The 19,692-nt window shown below is 35.8% G+C and overlaps 1 protein-coding gene across 9 annotated transcripts in view; it reads right to left on the reverse strand.

The window, feature by feature from the left end:
- The window catches only part of ERBIN (erbb2 interacting protein), a 119,734-nt gene that overhangs the window by 34,086 nt on the left and 65,956 nt on the right, over nucleotides 1–19,692 (reverse strand). For all 9 annotated transcript variants that reach the window (XR_006016105.1, XM_042028229.1, XM_042028225.1 and 6 more), the window contains 5 exons: nucleotides 13,133–13,211; nucleotides 12,307–12,396; nucleotides 6,062–6,118; nucleotides 1,935–1,998; nucleotides 308–382 (listed from right to left, as the gene is read on the reverse strand). Coding sequence is in view for 8 of the 9 variants with exons in the window: in XM_042028229.1 (XP_041884163.1) it covers nucleotides 308–382; nucleotides 1,935–1,998; nucleotides 6,062–6,118; nucleotides 12,307–12,396; nucleotides 13,133–13,211 (365 nt within the window). In the remaining variant the exon portion in view is untranslated. The remainder of the gene's footprint in view (nucleotides 1–307; nucleotides 383–1,934; nucleotides 1,999–6,061; nucleotides 6,119–12,306; nucleotides 12,397–13,132; nucleotides 13,212–19,692) is intronic.

Below are 19,692 nucleotides of genomic sequence, written 5' to 3' on the forward strand. Positions count from 1 at the left end.
TTTTTGGAAGGACCATTCAGCCCTAAATTTGATTTTAGATTTTTACCCGTTTTCCTAAATTGCAACATAATTTTCAGATGAGAACTATGTAACTTTCAATGAAAAAAAACCAAACCCAAAAGCTGTGAATGCAGCTCTCATGATCAGTGATAATTTTTAAGTGGACTAGTTAAGCATTCAAGTGCCATTTAGCCTTTTGGCTTTAAGTAGCACTAAAACTACATAACTTCAACATACATGATCACTGACAAAGCAAATAACTGCATAATTTAAAGTACTTTATGTTTAACACAGCAGAAGAACTTACCCCAGGAATAAGTGTTAGTCTATTACCATCCATCCAAAATTCCTTTAATCCACTCAGTTGTTCAAGTACTTCAGGCTGTAATGGGGAGCCATTTTAAAAAAAACTTATGAAAAACCCCAGTGAATGGCAAAAACAACTCCAGTGATTTGTCTATTGCAACTTTAATAGTGTCTTACTATAGCTGTTATACACACTTTTTTCACTGGGTCATCAAAGAAAACCCAGATATTTCACTTTTGAAATTAAAATATATACTAGATACACAAAAACTTTTAAGAACTTGACCACAGAACCAAATAATCTTAGAGAAAGGCTTTCTGTTGGTTTAATGCTTTTTACAGAAAGTATTCTTTTTCAACAGGCACACACTTTAAGTACATGTTACATGTACAATTTTGATATAAGAGGTCTAAAAAACCTTGAATTCCATCAACTTAGAGGACCTGTTTTACAAAATCCCAGAATTTTTGGTTTGGGGGAAAATCGAAACAAATTTCATTTTTCTATCAACAAATGGTGCATCTCCATGACACAAGCAAACCACTCCATCCATAAAATGAAGTGCAGGATTGTGTTTCCATTACAACTTGTTGTTAACAGTGTCTTATGTACCAGGGAAAGACCCCTCCTTGGTAAACATCCATGTTGCATATGCTTTTCTATTTAAACTTCCCTCCTGAGAAAGTAATACCAAAGAGGTACTACTGCACCTTAATAACTACAGCCAAGTTCAGATAAAGACTAAGTAAGTTTTGTTATATAGTAAATAGACAGGATTTCTGCTTAAGTTGCAGTCCTGACTCCCAATAACTCATTTTCCAAGAGAAAGTCATAACTCAAATGTTAGCTTAAGGCTCCTACACAAATATCTACCCTGTGATGAGAATATGGCAGTAATAGTAAGGGCTAGATGATTAACCATAATGTTGAAAAATTCCTTAAACACACTCTCCTATTTTCCAAACCACATCATTAGGCAAGTGTTCAGCTCTGCATATTCTACTAACGGCACACAAAGGCTTGACTCTATTGTATTGCAGGTCAGCAAGTTTCATTATACTTCTATTTCAATTCTTTTACCCAGGAAAGTACTTGTAAAAGCAGAGAGATGTTTTGTGACTCTAAATACAAGATATATGTTTCTCTGAGACCACAAACAAGAAACAAGTCAATCTATGCTGAAGGAAAAATCAGAGCACCTCAACTTTTAAAATACTACTTTGAACACTACTCAAACTTAAAATTAATATAGTTTCCCTTGAATCTAGTTTGTGCACAATAAAAGCAGGTTATGCACAAAACTGTAACATTAAATACATTATAACCAATAAGTGTTTAGAATTTATCCTAAGCCAAATAATTATGTTTATAATTTAAATACAAAGTACTATTAATTATTTACCAGTACAGTAACCACACTATACAACCGTGTTATTTTAAAATGGAGTAAAAACATCCTCTCATTCTTAAGAACACACACATAAGTTTTGTAACAGGCTCCATAAAGTACTATAAGGTATAAGTAATACTTGCTTGGTAGCAGAACTCTTAAGCTGATGTTTTTATTTTCATATTTATTAAAAACAGATCAAGGGATAAGGAGATTTATAAAAGATGCAAAGCTCACCACTTCTGTGAATTCATTACTTCCTAAGTCCAGTCTCTCCAACTGAGTCAGTCTGGACATGGTTCTACACAGGAATGAAATTAATAAAGAATTAGATTTAAGAAAATACTACCTACATCAGATCTTCCAGTGCTTACAAAAATCTACTAATAAGTATTAAGTAGTGATGCTATTCTGAAACAGGTATCATACCTAATTAAGGTCAATTTTTCACACACTGTTCAACCAGGCATGTATCACTGATCTTGCAGACTGTTGAGTGTTACACAAAGAGTACACTACAACACATCTACAGATGAGCTTGCAAAAACTGAAGACCAGTAAAGAAATCTTCATGATAAAGAGCAACCCAATGGCGCATCTCTTCTTTTGAGTGGTTCAGCTCCTCACCTACAGTACAATACATCCTTTCAGTCAAAGGCTGGTTAACTACATGTTTTCTTCTCAAAGACTACTGCCTAGTGATCAGGGAAAACAGAGAAGAGCACTGTTGAATCACAGTTACCAACACTACCTTTTTACCTCTCCAGGCTGCTGACTAAGTTGCTTCCACATGACAAGTGGAACCCTAATTATTTCTCTAGTCATACATTAAATAAGATTACAAAGTTGGATTTTGTGACACATCAATACCTCTTTAACCTAACTTATAGCAAATATTAAATAAATGTCTGAAATAAAAGTAAAATCCATTACTTCAAGCTTTTTTGGAAACATTTTTCCTCTATTTGGGGACTCCACAGAGATTATCTACCACTGCACATGGTGGTCTACACACTGGGTACTTCACAGTCAATAGCAGTTCTACCTGAAAGTATTTTTTAAGAGGCTGTGAATTCCTCATACTACATCATGTTCTCTATTTATTTAATAACAGATTTCCACAGAACAATTAGTAGTACCTAAAACTCTCATATATAAACTGCAATTGTGTATGTACTACAAAATTCTGGAAAAATTAAATATAAAAGCTTCTAAATGGTAGAGTCTTGTAAATTATCAGAATATCACACTAGTTTCGTCAACAAAAAATTGCATGAGAATAAGATGCTCTCTATGCAGCTATTCAAAACTTCAGCTTTTATTCAAATACCGTAAACTCTTCAGTTGCTCTGAACAAACAGTTCAAAAATAATATATTGGAAAATGACTAATTTACTGAAAGCAATTTAATGTGACTATTAATATTATTAATTAAATAATCTCCAAGAAGGAGACTCAACATTTGTTTAGAAAATTGATTTTCATGACATTGGAGTAACTAAGCTGGGGACAAACCAGGAATTTAACATAAGTAGCTGAAGACAAGACCAAGACAAAAGCAGAAGCATTTTTTGCACTGTACCTATAGTATACACAGGCTTTGAAGAAAAGCCTCTAGCTAACATTCCTACTGTCCTAGAGAAAGAAAAAAAAAAACCAAAAACCAAGAAAAGGCTACTTTCAAAAGACTCCAAGAAACAATTTCCCTCATTTCTCAAAGCTAATGAACGGGATGATTATCAGTAAGCCAACTCCTAACATTCTTTTGCAATTTCTACCTAAACTCTGAGTCCCTCTGAAATCCTGCAGAGGATTATTCTCACAAAGCTTTGTAAGAGCATGCCTATACCAATTTTAATGCTGTATGTTCCTAACAAATTTGCCCCAATGAGTCTCCCACAGACACTGCTGAAGAACTCCTTTAAAAGCATCTAACATAGTGTTCTGTAGCTTTTGAAACTTCACAGACCACACTATGCAAACCAATGTTATGTAACAATGACAGGATAGCAAGATAACTTTATTGATTTTGGGCCTTTTTTTCCCTTGCCAATGTGACTGTAATGTAGCAAACACATCCACTCAAGTATAAAACATAGACAAACGTGTTTGCAAGATGAGAGTCTTGGTAATATTCCTTCCTTTCCCTGTTGCTTGGATAATAGCACTTTCAGATATTCTAGGACTAATATCTCCTTGCTTTTGTGTATTGTTTATAGAGAATTACCTTCAGAGAAAATGCAAACAAGGCTTCCAATAATGTTACGGTAGCAGGAAAAATTAACACCAAAGGATGTTGAAACAAACATTAACTAGATCACAGAGTTACACCTATTTCCATCTTTGACATAGCGCTATGTAATCCCTCCCATAAACTGAAAGCCTCTTTCATAATTCATATTATTGAACTTGGTGTCAATTCAACTCAATACTAAGGGATCAGATAGCCTAAATTATGCCTCAAATTCTGTTGTATACAGATGACTTCATTAAGGTTAACACTACAGCTTACTTCAAGAGGCATACAGTTCAAGGGCGGTGTGTGTGATGGCAAGATCGGGCCCAAATCACTGTAATTATACTCTCAAATAACTTGCTTCTTTCTAAAAAGCTTACTCTTTTTATTGACAACTAGGCCACAGAAGCTTAAAAAAATGAAAAAAAAAGAAAGTATCATGTTTTTACTGGACTTATCTTTCCAATTTACCTATCAGAAATATGCCTCTAAAATAGTCTCTGTGTGTTTTTGCTTTCCTTTCAGTAAAAATAGTTTCACTGAGCTGTTTTGCATTATAATGCTGCCACTTGCAATCTCTGGATGTAGATAAGCTCCGAACAAAATGATGTATATTTGGCATAAAATTTGGCATAAATTAAGGTTGATTTAGTGTGTTGGCATTAATTACCCATTTTGATTAAGATTCTTTCAAGTACTTCATACTTTAGTGTCAAAAATTATATGCATGTTTTACTCAGAAAGAGGGATGTACAATTTATCCAAATACATTTCTTATTACAAATAGGAAAAAATTTGCTGTAAGAATTAAAATATTAGAAAGATGAGAGTCATAGAAAAATAAGAAAATATATTGGTATTCCATAGCAAAAATATTAGGACCTACTGCTACATCTTATTAGCATCAAAAAACTGCTTTGGATTTTCTACACGTTTTAGCTGTATAGCATGTTCTGTAAGAGTACCAGAATAGACTAATAAGGGTGGCAGCTCAGCATCTACTGCGAATTATTATGGAAGTGATACAGAGGACCTATTCATGATAGTGGCTGTTTAGTTTTCAATCAAGGATGAAGCTTTAAAAACACTGAAGTAAAAAAAATTCCTAGCACCTTCAACAGAGGGAACGATTGACTTAAATGCATTAACGCATTTGTTTAAGTGTCTCTTATCACTACAAGAGTAAACTGTGCTTTTAAAAGTATTTCATGTAATTCATGCTGTTAGTGTTAATTTTGGCAATTAAGGTCAGAGTGATCTTATAAACAAAATCTGTATTAGCTGTAAGTTTTAATTACAGCTACTGTATCCTCAGTTGGGAGTAACTTAATTTAGAGAGCTACCACTCTGAATTACACGTCCTCTAATTTTTTTCTGCTGAAAACTAGTGATAGCAGAAAGAGCCAAAGAGGATTGAGACTATTTATACCACAGAATGCTTCACACTTTGAAGATGTAAATTCACACTTTCTGATGCTGTACATGTCATTCCAAATAGGAGTTCTGGCTTGCTTATACAGCACACTCTACAGTACAGTATCTAGGCACTTAAAAAGGGAATCCCAATAGAACATAACTCTTGATCATGTCTAAGGCATATAATTAGCTACCATCACTAAAAAACTGGCTGTTGTATTTGAAAAGCTGGCAATTCTCACTTCTGCCTACTGCACACAAGTCTCTCCTAGCATATGAGTTGGACAGAGTGAATATTCAATTGTTAGAACCTTGTCTTCTCCACCAGAACTTCTTAACATCCACCAAAAACAGCAACTCTACCAATTTCTGTTGCCAGTGAAAGATCCCTTTTACAGTACACCACAACATATTCATGACTCTGCAGGTGGTTATTCACATCCCATTTTTGGGATCTGTTTCCTTCTTCATTGACCTCTGGTATCTTTGTTAACCTGCTTGGAGCTCTAGAGCCCCAGTTGGAAAATTCAGAGCATTGCTCATGTTCATAGAACAGCAGGAAGTGCAACACCATCAGCCTAGGCTTGTTTGACAAAGGAAGTGAGAATTGCAAGGCAGGGACTAAAAAAATGCTAGATTTCAGGAGAGAGGTACAGTTGGATTAATGTTAAAATAAATGCTGTAGGAATTTCTAGAACTCTACTGTACTTACTTTGGCAATATTTTTAACTGGTTTTCTCTAAGTTCCAATATCTGGAGTTTAGTTAATCTGTAACAGAAAGGCATAATAAATTACTAAAATATTCTGTATTTCATGACAAAAGCAATCTCAGAACTTATTTACATTACAGAATTAAAAGAAAAAAAATCTGTAAGTTTGAAATTTTTTTCCCCTCTAACATTAAGATGAAATTTTGTGCAAAATTTGCATGTTATTTTGAATTCATTGGTTGGAGTTTGATTTTGGTAAATCAACAAACAAACTTGCCTGCTTTTCTACACCTGTTCAAACACATTTGTTTTCCTTCATCCCAAAGATTTTGAAACACTTCATTGGATTAATTAGGGGTACATGTTATCATCATAATGAAAAGTACACAGGAAATAACGGAAAGGTAGGATCACTTCACACAATATAAGATGTTCAATTTCTACTACTGACAATGTATCAGTTTAATATAGAAAGCCGCATCTGAGGAATACCTGTAGTCTTCCACCTGATAAAAACAACCTTTAAATTAATCTTGGATTTCCTTCCATATTCTTTTTCTGGTCAGCTTCTTAATCCATTTTGATATTTCTGTTAGAAGGTGGTTTGACCTTTCTTCCAGTATATTCTTGGTTGCAAGATGAATAACCTCTAAACCCCACCTCAGCTGCTTGGGCAAAGTAAGTTCCAAGCAGTTTTGACACACAACCAATGTACCATTCCCAGTGAATTTTTATTGGGACAAAAGTGACAAAGCTCTATTTGTTTAAAAAAAATGAAGAAACTGAGTTTGGTTTAAGTACAGACAGGACCGTAATGACAAGAGTTCTACATGTGTCCCACTGACAGCCCTCATACTACACAAAATAGGGCATTAAGATCCCTGACTCAGAAACGAGCTTAGTGAATAGACCAGTCTTTCCTGAAGGTGCTTACTAGTGCATTTTAAGGAAAGAGACAAAAACCTTAATTTTTATTAAGTGGTAAGAACTATACTTCATGTAGAAACAGAAAGCTGAAAACAATATTTATTTTTCATCTAGACATTAACTCATTTTTGGATGAGCTTGAAAGCAGCAATCTGCCATGCCCACAAATAACCTAAGAAAGAGAGCAGAGGTCAGCAGCCCTGCACTGCAAGCAGCCATCTGGTAGCAACTGCTGGAGGGGAACCTCCTCCCTCCAACTTCTGAAAAAAAACCCCAAAATCCCAACATCCTAACAGTGGTGAAAGAATACCCTAGTAAAAACCGCATTCATGGTAGTAGCACTGCTGCTCATCTAGAACATAAGCGAGAAAGACTTCCTAGCCATCCTACCCTACCAGCACCCTAAGATACCAATCTAGTACAAAACAGAACTCGTTTAAGAACCCTCAGACGTGAATGAACATTTTGAGCTTTGATTTCTGAACCAAGCACTGCATTAGGCTTCAGCTGGTGTTTTGCTTTTGATGACAGGGAAGATAGCTACATAGTTTGTAGTTTTTCTTCACAACTCACGTATGCAGTCAAATTTCTTTTGAATGCAGTGACAGCAAATCTCCATTCATATGCTAAACTATGAATATGCACACCCACACTTTGCTGACTTTAGCCAAAACTGACTGTATGACACTTGTAATAAGCTAATTCTGTGAACTTAGAGACTGCCTTTGGTGACAGAGAAGTTCATAGCTTTGTCACCTTCCTTCCTGTTCTAATCTTTCCTCAGCTAGCCCTAAGAGAATGAAGATCTGTATATCGAATTTCTTAAGTGTAGAGCTTCACAGAAGCTACTAGGAAAACATTTGCAACCTCTCCTGGGTGGGAGATACAGGCTGTGTCTAAACATGTAATTTTCTTCTAGTAATTGATGAGAAATACTGGACTGAAGCAGTTGTCACCTCTTCTGTTACGACTCGAGGAGCTAATTCAAGTTTAAAATAATGCACATCAAATACTAAGTGTAGCTGTTCTTTAAATTGCTGGTGCTAAGCACGCAACATCCATCCAAACTGGGCATCTGAACTGCCATAATGGACCTGAAGAACTGGCATTTAATTTGGAAAAGAAATAGAGAACTAATTCACCTATACTAAAGGAAAAATGGAATTCATAGTGGCAGAATATATAATCTGTGCCATTCTGTGGCAAAGATGTGTCCTACTTATACAGAAATATTTAATTTCTGAACTTGAAAAACCCATCACCACAGAACTATCTGCACACCACCAATGCGCAAAGTTTTAACAGGTATTATTCAACTTAAAGTACATATTCTGTAATAGCTTAAAAATTATTTTTTCTGTATTGTTCTTTAACCATAACCATCTTAGCCTGCTTTTAAAATGCAGCACAACTTTTCAATAAAACAAAATTTCTACATGAACAATTTGCCAGGAGATCAATATCCTTCCTAAATCTGATTTCTTAAACTATACCACCTGTAAAAAATGTAAAAGAAACATACAGTTGGTACACTCAGAAACTTGCTATGTGACAAGCAGTCATTCCTTGGAAATATAAAAACATTGCATTGAGAGATGTTCCTTACTTTACACCTCCTTTGCAGTTCTCCTAAAGCAGAATATTTTTATTTTAAATTGTTACTAAAATATAAGGGCAAGCGGACTAAAATGTATGCATCCCGCAGGCTGCATTTACAAAAGTTTCTGCAAAACACATGTATACACATATGTAACTAAATTTGATTATCACTGTACATTTATGCAAAAAATATCCCAAAGTAGATACTACTAAAACCATTTACTACTACAAATATTACTGGCAAGTTGTTGAGAAAGTAGATATAAAGCAAATTAATTGCAACATCACAGTAAAGAGGCTCTGGAAGCAATATCCCATCACAGACAACATTCCTAGGTTTTTAGAATTACACTGAAGATAAAATCCTTGCTTATCTTAAACACCCATTACTAAATAATGTTTGCCTTTTAAAACCCTGTCCCAAAATGAGCAAGCAGTGAGTTTCAAGTTTAACATGTTCTACTTATATATTTAAATATTTAAATGTAAATATAAATGTAATTTAAATGTTTAAATTTAAATATAAATGTGTATTTAAATGTAAATATACATTATGTATTTAAATACAACAGAGACTATTTTCGTATGTAAGCATAATAATTCTCAGATATCTGTGCACTGGTGTGAAGGCTAATGCCATGATCTGTGCCAATATCAATGCATTCAAATTTGAATTTGGGACTGGAGGAAGAAACCCCACTTTGTCCCCTGAAAATTCCAAAGGAATGAGTACATCATATCAAAAGTCTGGTGACTTTTAGTAAGGCTAACAGGCTAGACAAGAACAACATCATTGAAAGACAGCAAATATACAATACTCATAAAAAAGTGGAAAAACAACTGCATAATCTTGACGTCACAATTATGGAAAGCTTTAGCACAAATTCTGAAGATGAGAATAAATCATGGAGATAAATGCAATTAAACACTGCATGGATATACTGGAAGTGTTTTTCAGTATGAGAAATTTCTTTCCTAAGCATCAGGGTGAGCGTTACTGATAGAGGTGCTCAGAGACTCCTTCTAGGACTATCCGGTTCAAATTATTTTTTAATAGCAATCTTTTAGGATCAGAAAAATGTTTAACTTGGTTTTTGTCACAGACAATACAGTGATTTAATAAGACACCGTAGGGGGAAAAAACTTTGTACAATCTTAAGGACTAAAAAAATTAGAAAAAACTACAAGCCAAGTACTTAGGATTTCCTTGTAGGCATCAGCCATTTCTAACTGAACTGTCCAATACATCAACTGATTGCGTAGGAAATTACACTAGGCAGCTGCAAAAAGGATAATTGGAACATTGGAGCATAACCACAGACATTTCCAAGAGAAACAAGAAGATAATCATGACACTGTGCAAGCTATGAAGAGATCTAAATTCTAATTCTAAATATAGCTATATATGTCATCATCCTCTGTCAAAAAGAAGATTAATTAAAACTGAAACCTGTTCCAAGATATATTAATATAATCAGACACAAAGAAAAACCTGCCACACCAGAAAGAAACAGAATTTTATTTAGTCTAATAAACTGAGGGATATGAAAACACTACAAATGACAGCAAGTGAGAGAATGGGGGACAACACTCATGAAAAATGATAGCAATTAAACTGTAGAAACAATGAACAGTCAACAAAAAAGAGATGTAGGAAACCAGGTTTCTAACCTGACACACAGAGCATAAAGACCTTGTTAGCTGTAATATGTATTGACTTCATTTTTAGGAGACATTATTATTGACAATAGCTGCCAGTAAGAGCAGGCAACAGAACTCAGTTACTTCACGTATTCCTAAATAATGAAAAGTAATAGCTATAACACCATATACAGGGGGGAAAAAAAAAAAAAAAAAGAACCTTATTGGAAGAAATTGAAGGCTTGTCCTTTATGAGAATAAATATTTCAAAAGCTTTTACCACAGGTTTTTTTTTTGTTTATAAAAGAGGTACTTCCATATTCTGAAGCACAAGTTAAAAGACCTTGCACTAAGAAAGTATTTATACCTAGTTGTAAGACTGTGGGATGGCAGAGCAGTCTCATCACTTACAGAACAGAAGTATTCAATGTCAAAAGGGTCTGAACCTTACTTTAAAATGGTATTTTAATGTTTCATTGTTCTCTAATTTATTTGATCTAAACACTGTCTTCCTATAGAACATTATGTATTCTACACAACACTTCTATTAGCAGGTAAACTTACATACATGAGTACCTCAAATTCATTCTGCTAGCTATATAACAGGATGTTGCAAGTCACTAGATTTTAAAAACCAAGGTAGAATTCTTCTGTCAAGAGAAACACTACAGTGGAGAATTTGCTTTCAAGTTGTCTTCAGTACCTGATTTATCCTTAAAATGTTAGTAATTAATAACTTCTCCATTTCACTAATGGTTAAGCATTAGAGAAGCAGACAGTGATGAAGAAAGAATTATGAGAATTTTTAATGTGTATTATGTGTAAGATTAACTACTTAAAGGATCAGCTGTGTCAACCTGAGGTCTTCAAGTTCATCCATAATGCCTGTTTCTACTATGAAAATCTTGCCATTTGGTTAGACTATTAAAAAACAGAACAGAAAAAAAAGCATAGACAATCATTAGAATTCCAAGAAGTTTATGGATATTCCAGTTTTTTCTTCTTCAACCTTAATGAGGGCTTTTGAAACGCAAACTTTGTGCACCAGAAAAAAGCATGATAATAATGCTTTTGCATCACAAGCAGCTTTTTTGATAGCTGAATGTGCAGCAGATCTGGTGCTCTTAATCATTCATCAGGGAATGACTGGTAACAGAGAAGAACTAGTGAACAGCTCTGAGCACAGATGACTAATGAACTAATGGTCACTAGTGGAGAGCCATCTTGCTTATCTTCCATTGAACATCTCCTGATCTGCCAGACTGCTGCAGCATTATCTGGGGGCTTTGCTATCTCTTGCAAACTGTGCTGACCCAAATATAACCATACAGCCTAAGGCAATTTTTTCACGTAGCAACATGACTGGTTAACTAATAGCTGTATTTTCTGAAAGAGATGCTTGCTGGACACGGGATGGGGCAGGAAAGTGAAATCTAGGAAAAGAGAGCATAAAATAAGAATGGAGAGAGGAAAGCTGCAGAAATGGCTGAAATCTGCGTGGTAATGATAGCATGACCTAGGCTCATCTAGGAGTTCTCCTTTCACTTTTGCTCCCAAGATTTAATCTATTTTACAGAGGTAGCAGTTTAGTATTTATCTTGTATTAAAACTATGACATGTAACAGTTTTGCACAGTCAGCACACCATAAATATGCCAAGTTTTTCAGAAATATTCCTGGCAATAAAGGACTTGAGAGTTATAGTTGTGCATGAAGTAATTTGTGTATCCAGGACAGGCAGGACAAGTAGAATTACAGTTGTCATTATTTGCTTCCCTCCAATAACTAAATGACAAGCAATATAAATTTCAAAAATACTGATCTTCCTTACTTACCTGACTAGTGTTAGAAAAGAAACAAGAATGTAAATGAGTTTTAGGCCCTTCATAAGCATTCTGTCTGTCCTTCAGAAGTCAAAATTAAAAGCTGCTGATATAGATTCAGGGCTTCTTTTTCCTGTAACTACTGTCAATTCGTAATGTACACTCTCTCCAGTACCCACTTTGCTTCAGAACCAGAAGAAACTGCTCTGCAGAAATTTAAAGCTACATGCAGATATTAAGTTTCATGTTCAACTTACCTGCCAAAATTGGCTGGCAAAAACTCAAGAAAAGCATCATTCAGGTACAGCTGTGTTAGGTTTAACAGTTGAGAAAATCCATCTGGCAGCCTATATGGAAGTAAAACAATGTAGTACCTTTGTTACAATTATATTCAGGGCATTAAGTAGTATTTTCTTAAGCAACAGTATAGTACTGAAGCCTTACATATTGATAAAATTAAGGGGGAAAACTTCTCTAAAGTCACACTAGACAGTTGTTCTCCATAAGATGACTTTCAAAATTATTTGTAAGTATTGAGAAAAATGTCTTTTGCAAGTATTGAGAAAAATGTCTACAGGCAATAAAAAATACAAATAAATGTAGCTTTGCTATGTACTTGTGATCTCCTGACATGTAATGTGAAAAAGGCATTCAGTAGAAACAACAGGATAAATTTAAAAATACACAACACCTTTTTTCCCAGAAGAGGTATGTTGTATCTGTGGCAGTGCTACTTCTGGCAAATTAATTCTGTCACTACAGCAGAAATGCATCTTAAAGCAGAATTTTTCTTATTAAGAAAGGAAACTCTCTGCATGTTTTTTACACTCACAGAGAAGTGATGGATTTCAACAAGCTGACAAAGCTACATGGTACAATGAAGGTTAGGCCACATAGCCTATTAACTTTGGCAAAGCACTTTAATGAGATAGCTATACTGGATCACAGTGCAACAACGTTAATGAAGCTACTTCTCAGGTAACTCTGCTCTCACCTCCAAGGGCTGGCACACGTCTTGGGCAAATTTGAGACTCAGTAGTATTTGCACAAAATATAAAGCATCAAAAAAATTTACAAACTTACTTTGAAATTGGATTTACGCTTGCCTCAACAACTGTCAAGACTTTACAGTTTTTTATATTTTCTGGAAACTCCTGTATGCCTGCAAGATACAGAAAGAGGTAGAAAAACAGCCTTTAATTATTAGACTCCACCACATGCATAAAAATTATGCACATGAAACCACTAGCCATAAAAACTTTGATTCATTTAGCAACTAGTGAACTGTGTTTCTGATGTCTCATTTTACATACGGTTTTCATTCAAGAAACTCTACTGTGCAATATCATGTTTTTTACTATACTACTCCTAAAGCTTTTCATGTTACAGGTTAGCAGGCAGCTCATCAAGCTACAAACACTGAATTCCCACTGCTTATTGCAAAATCTTAAAGTACTTGTGCTTTGGAGTGTACTTAAGATGAGAACCTCTGTCCCAGTATCATTTATTTTAAAAAAGACAACCACTTGGTAGCACGAAGTTTCCAACAGGATCTGTTTAGCAAATCCATGGCTTGTATAACATCCGGGTGAAACAGTAAGGCTTCAAATCTTGAAGTATGTTTACAGCTTCACAGTTCTGAACAGATACCCCAAAATGCAGGCATGCTTTCTGTATGCTTCATGTATGCTTGCTGTTAGCTTCTACATCATTTGAGAGAAGGACAAAAAATACTCCAGCACACTTATGTTTGAAAATTAAAACAATAAATTAAAAATTAAAAACATTTTTTCCAAGGTTATCTCTGGAAATGCCAGAGTGGAGCTGAATTCTACATATCTGCCAAATCTGTATTTGACAGAAACTGATAAAGCAGGCCTTGAATATGACATATCCACCACGTCAGAAGGAAATCAGTATTGAATCATTCTACCATGCAAGACCTTTACATCCATCTTTACTATATATATACTGTAAAAAAAAACCCACCCAAAAAACCACTGCTATCACAACTGCAGTTGCTTTTGCAACATGTTCTTATACCCTGGGACAGGTGGTTTTATTTTAAATATATTTGTCCTAAGTACAATAACCATTCATACTGATATCTTTCTACTTGGATTAAGAATACACTGTTGTTTGCAAGAAAAAAACCCCATATGCTAGTAAATAAAGTTAGTTTAAAATGAATTTTTTTTTCCAGGTAACAAATCTTAGTTCTTCACCTTTGAGTTAATGCATGTAATTGTGTTTGTGAGTGCTTTATGTGGAAAGTGCAACTGAACCCAGGGAACAAGACCACTGAGAAGGAACTATACTCTGTGAACACTTGTTTTTAGATTATTGAGAGCATGAAATTTCATGCTGCTTGAAATGACATTAACAGTCCAGCTACAGAGAGACAAGGGCAGCATCACTTCTCATTCAGGCTGGCAGGTGGAACTTGGTTATGCCTCTCCATGAATCTTTTCTGAGAACACGTGGTTAAGCATCAATTGCTAAGTAATATTTTTACTTACTTAAGAAATTGCAGACTATTTGATGTTATCTTAAAGCTTGATTCTATGTTTGTGCAGTAACAAGACTGATCTGGTATTTCAGGACTTAAGAGATGGCAATAGACAAGAAAAGTAGTGACAAAACACATACTTTAATCAATTGGTGATAATGAGTGGCAAAGTCACTGTGCTGACTTTTTCATGAATTCAACTAAAGTAGTGACACCATTTCTTTCAAACTAGACTTTTAGGTCTTTCTTGACAGGAACTTGTTTGTCATACTACCATTGAAACTATTACTTTTGACCCACAGCAGGTATTGTACTCTATTACTGAGAGGTGAAAGGCAAGAAAAAACATTATGACATCCCGTTAATCCAGGTGCTCAAATACATATAAGTATCATGGACATTTTGGGGAAATAACTTGCTAAACTCAGAAGCAGAAGGGACCAGGAAGAACTGAACCATCAGTGGTAATACAGGCCAAGATTTCTGACACTTCTGCTTGACTATCATGCATGTTCATGCATATGCACACGTGTAAATAAAAATATAGCTTTTCATATACTTTTATATATGTGTGTGTGCGTACGTGTTCACATGTGTGAGTTCAGCCATGTGACGTTTACTGGAGCTGTGAGTGGAGTCAAAGCAGAAGATGGCAACAGGATACTAATCTAATTTATTTCATTACTCAGTACAAAATCAAAACTAAAAAGGTAATATTTATAATGTAATAAAGTTTCATTTCTGTAAAGCAGTAATTTTATTTTCAAGTCCAAGAAAGATTAGGAAACTACCAAAGACAGACTAGAACTGTACCTTATCTATTGCTGTCATATAGTCACTACAAAGAGAAACACACTTCCAACAAACTTAAATATACATGATCTTAATTCCAGTTGTAGCAATAAACCTCTTTCAGCAAAAAGAATATCCATACATGGAAAGCATCTAACGTGGCACAATACCCTGAGCCTGTAGAGATGAAGTTACAGATGATTTGTATGAAGTGACCTTCTGGTGTCTGAAAAATAAATCAAGACCTCTTTATTGTTGAGGATACAAATTTACCTTCTTAAAATAAGTATTTACATTAATTAGAATAAACCACTGCTAAGCTCTTCCTTGGAGGCAGAGCTTGGAGGCAGAGAGTCTCACACTCACTCTGTGCCCTTAGTTTCACTGTTTGAATTGTGCTGAGAGATTCTCTAAGCTTAGTTTTTCTGGAAGATGATCACACTACTGGCCTCAGTTTGGTCCTGGGATGAAAAGATTGCTCTAGTCCAACAAATTAAACCTTATGTTTGTAATATTGATACTAGTTTCCACTTTCTGTGTCATGAATTCATGGAAGGACAGAAAGCTTAAATTTGTGGTAACTACATAAAAACCAAAACACATAGCACATCTTCTAGAGGGGAGAATGTCAATGTAAGCTTACTCTCAAAAGAACAGCCAAATAAAATATTAGCTATCCAAATACAGACATGTTAAATCAGCATGCTTTTGTATATAATCAGAGGACACTACCATAGTCTCCTGTTTGACTATGCCTTGGGCAAGAGGCAGCAACAGTTTTAACAACAAATTAGTAACAGAAATTCAACTGATATGAGAAACGTAACAATGGAGGAGCCTGGGAACTTAATTTTGCTTCCTCTTCAAGCCAGAATCATTATGATACATACCATTTTCACCATCCTCACTCAGCACTTCACTACAGATAAATGGCCATCATTCAAAAGAGCACCATATTGAGAATGACAGCATGAAATACACCTAATATTTGTAATACACATTCGGAAGCTAGGAAAAAAAAAAATCAGGAGACTGCTACTCTCTACCACGTGATTGGAAGTTGCATTTACTAACTGGCTATATAACAATCTTCTGACCACTCCCTTTTCCGGAGCTATACTCCTGCGTGCAGCTACTGTTGGATCAGTATTCTTTCATTTTTCCCACCAAGAAAACAAATTCAAAAAGCAACTATGAAAGAAGAATAAATAAGGCAGCAGAGAGATGCTGGAAAAATATATGAGGGATGGAAAACAGGGCTGTAAAGGGTGCTTTGTAAGAGGATTTGTTCCTTGTTTTTCTGCTTTTCATCTATCCTCATTGCTCTGAATCTTCTTCCCCATTAAGAAAACTCAGCAAATCTCAAGGGATTCTGTGACCACAGTATTTCTGCACTCATTTTTAACACTGTGCTAATTAATCCATTTGATAGCCAACTCAATCCTTCTGTGAGCCTCTCATTAAGTGAGTACTGCAAATTGAGATCCACATTCCTTTCTAAATCCTATTTTTCTTTGGGGTTTTTTACTGGTTTCTTGAAACACTGATACTCAAGGATTATAGAAGACAGTGCAACAGATCACCTGGTCTGTTGCAGCCTTATTCCACTTCTATTGAAAAGCATTACATGGACAGGTTCTTCAACATATCATTCATTTTGTACTTTACATGGTAACAACCACTTTTCGTGGCCAACGTGCCCAACACGTTTCAGTGCTCAATTGGTTTACAGATCACGCTTACTGTTTTCCAAAAAAATACAAACCATTGTGCCTGTGGACATGAACATTTGCCAAGCACAGTAGGACAAAATACGTTTTGCTGATCATCTTTAACCACCAGATCCAAACTGAACTGGGAGCAAAGTTCTTTATGTAGTGTAGTTTACCACAAAGGTTATATTTTTGTAATAGCTTTCAGCATTTAGTTGTCTGTTCCTTCCTCCCTGTTTTCCCAAATTTCAAGCACTTTTAAACTCACTGGCCAGTTTCTATCAAAAACAACACCAAGCCCCTCAACAACAACAAAAAAACCCACCCCAAACAAACAAAAAACCACAACAAACAAACAAAAACAAAACAAAGAAACCCTAGAAGAATGTTTAAGAAAATTTGGCAGTAAGGTAAGGAAAGGAATTTAAAATTCTTGTCTGGACGAAGCCAAAAGCAAAAAACATTCATCATTCAGAACTCTACTTGGCAAAACCTCACCATCTAACCTTGTGGTATTCAATCATTATCCAAGACCAGCTGTGGCGCATGCCCAAAGGACATACCAAAAAGGTCATACAGGGATTTCGGGTCAACAGACACAAATCTGGAGGTAATCAACCTCAGTTCTTCATCACATAACATGACTGAAATACAGAATTTCACCTGATTTATAACTCTTTGGAGAGCAATGGGGTTTTTTTGGCATAGCCTGTTGGAGCAAGTGTGCACAAATGTCCTTCTGCATGGATTAAGGACTGTAAGTGTAATTGGGGTCCCCCTCACCATCTGGAGTTACACTCATTTCCTCCCCTACACAGCACAATCCTCTCCCTATCACTAGGGTCAGTGTAACTTCCAGACCGGGAGAAAAAACTGAGACAATTTTTTCTCTCCATCAGGTAAGATTTTTTTCACTCAAATACTGGCAATTCCACATCTATAGAAAATTGTGGAAGTCAGATCCACTGTTGGCAGAATCCTTTACTGCAAATGGATCTCAGTGCTGACAGCCCTGCATGCTACTGCTTCAGCCCAAATGCAGATGGGGGCTTGCTCTGCGGCTCACACTGTGGTCATATTTTAATTCAGAAACAAATGCTAAAACTTCCATGTCCCGACTTCAGTTACAGAAACCACCACTGCTATACAGCAGTGGCAGTCCCTACCGATTTGTAGTACTATTTGTAGAGAGTTACAGTTCTTCTCACACAGAAACATTTTAAATATGCTTAAATAGGAGAAAGGAAAAAGTATTGGTTCAATCCCTAAAAAGCAGAGCAAGAAAATCACTAACACATATGAGACCTCTAGAAGCCATATGGGTGATGCTCCCAAAGGAATCTGTAGGTAGACCTCTCAGTTTGTGGACAATGTGAGAGAAAAAAAAATTCTCTCCAGGCAGCAGGCACACTAAAAAGCTCTCTTGGAGAAAAATACATGAAACTACAGCCTGCTATGCACTTACTCCACTCTGCACCCTTACAAGTATAGAGAACACAGAGGCAAACATATAGGTTCAGTTTGTGTGAATACAAATGACCTACTTTTTTCTCTCAGCTAGTCTATTTATCCTGGGTCTAAGTTCTGGGCAAGCAGCTCCACCATAAAAAGAGAGGCAAGCTGTTGTTTGTGGGTTTTCCCCTCAGGCCTCTGTTTCAACTGTCCTTCAAGCCCATATGAATCTAACACAGCAAAATATTTTTAAGAATATATGCCACAAATCTCCCAAAAAATATGAAAGATCTGTTTGCAAAAGCTGAAATTTTAAACAGAAATTTACAGTACCAGTCACAGTCTGTATTCTTACATATTTATGTCTTTTACTTTAATGTGGGATTGCTGCATACCTTCTAAACTAAAACTAGCACTTTTCATTATTCAAAGTAAGCAGTGCATTAGAACCCAAACAATTCAATGCACAGTACTGACCCACCCATCCTTACCTTTTGAACATTCATTCCTGTTCCCAAATTCTTTCCCTGCTGCAGCTGGTTTCAGACCCACCAGCATCTCAGGTTTACATGAGATGCAAAGCTCATCTGTAGGACAGCAGTAACACCTTTCCAATTACAGTTTGGGGGTTTGTGGTGTTTATTGCTTTTATACTCATGTACTAGCACAGGTAAGACAGTGCAGCAAACACTTAAGAGTCTTCCAAGCATTCCTCTTCAAACCATTTGAAAGACCTTCAATTTCTAGAGTAAGGTCTCTCTAGGCCTGTTCTAGCCATGTCTCCTACATAATGTAAATGAGAAAGAGTATGAGTAGCAAGACAGGTTCCTCAGTGCCTGTTCTGTGGAAAAAAAGGATAGCCAGTAATTCTGCTTCTTGAAGACATGTCTGACACACTAATTTACATAAACCTAAACATGCCAGGGCAGGGTAAAACTGCAAAATGTGGAACACTAGCAGAGTTGCGGACAACAGTTGTGTTCATAATGCTGTTTTGGACAATTTCCAAGGTTATACGATTTTCAACTATGTCTAATTCGTGGATGGAGTGCTGTCAAGTACCCAGAGAAGCATGAAACACAACCACTGGGAAGCTTCTTTGCTTTTCCCTGCCCTGTCCCCTACTACCCTGGACTGCAAAATCAGTGCCATCACTTTCAGCTGTTACATGACAACTG

The sequence above is a fragment of the Corvus kubaryi genome, unplaced genomic scaffold, assembly GCF_017639235.1.
Source record: "Corvus kubaryi isolate FWS band 111438036 unplaced genomic scaffold, C.kubaryi_AGA036_p1.0 37308, whole genome shotgun sequence".
In the NCBI taxonomy this organism is placed as follows: Eukaryota; Metazoa; Chordata; class Aves; order Passeriformes; family Corvidae; genus Corvus; species Corvus kubaryi.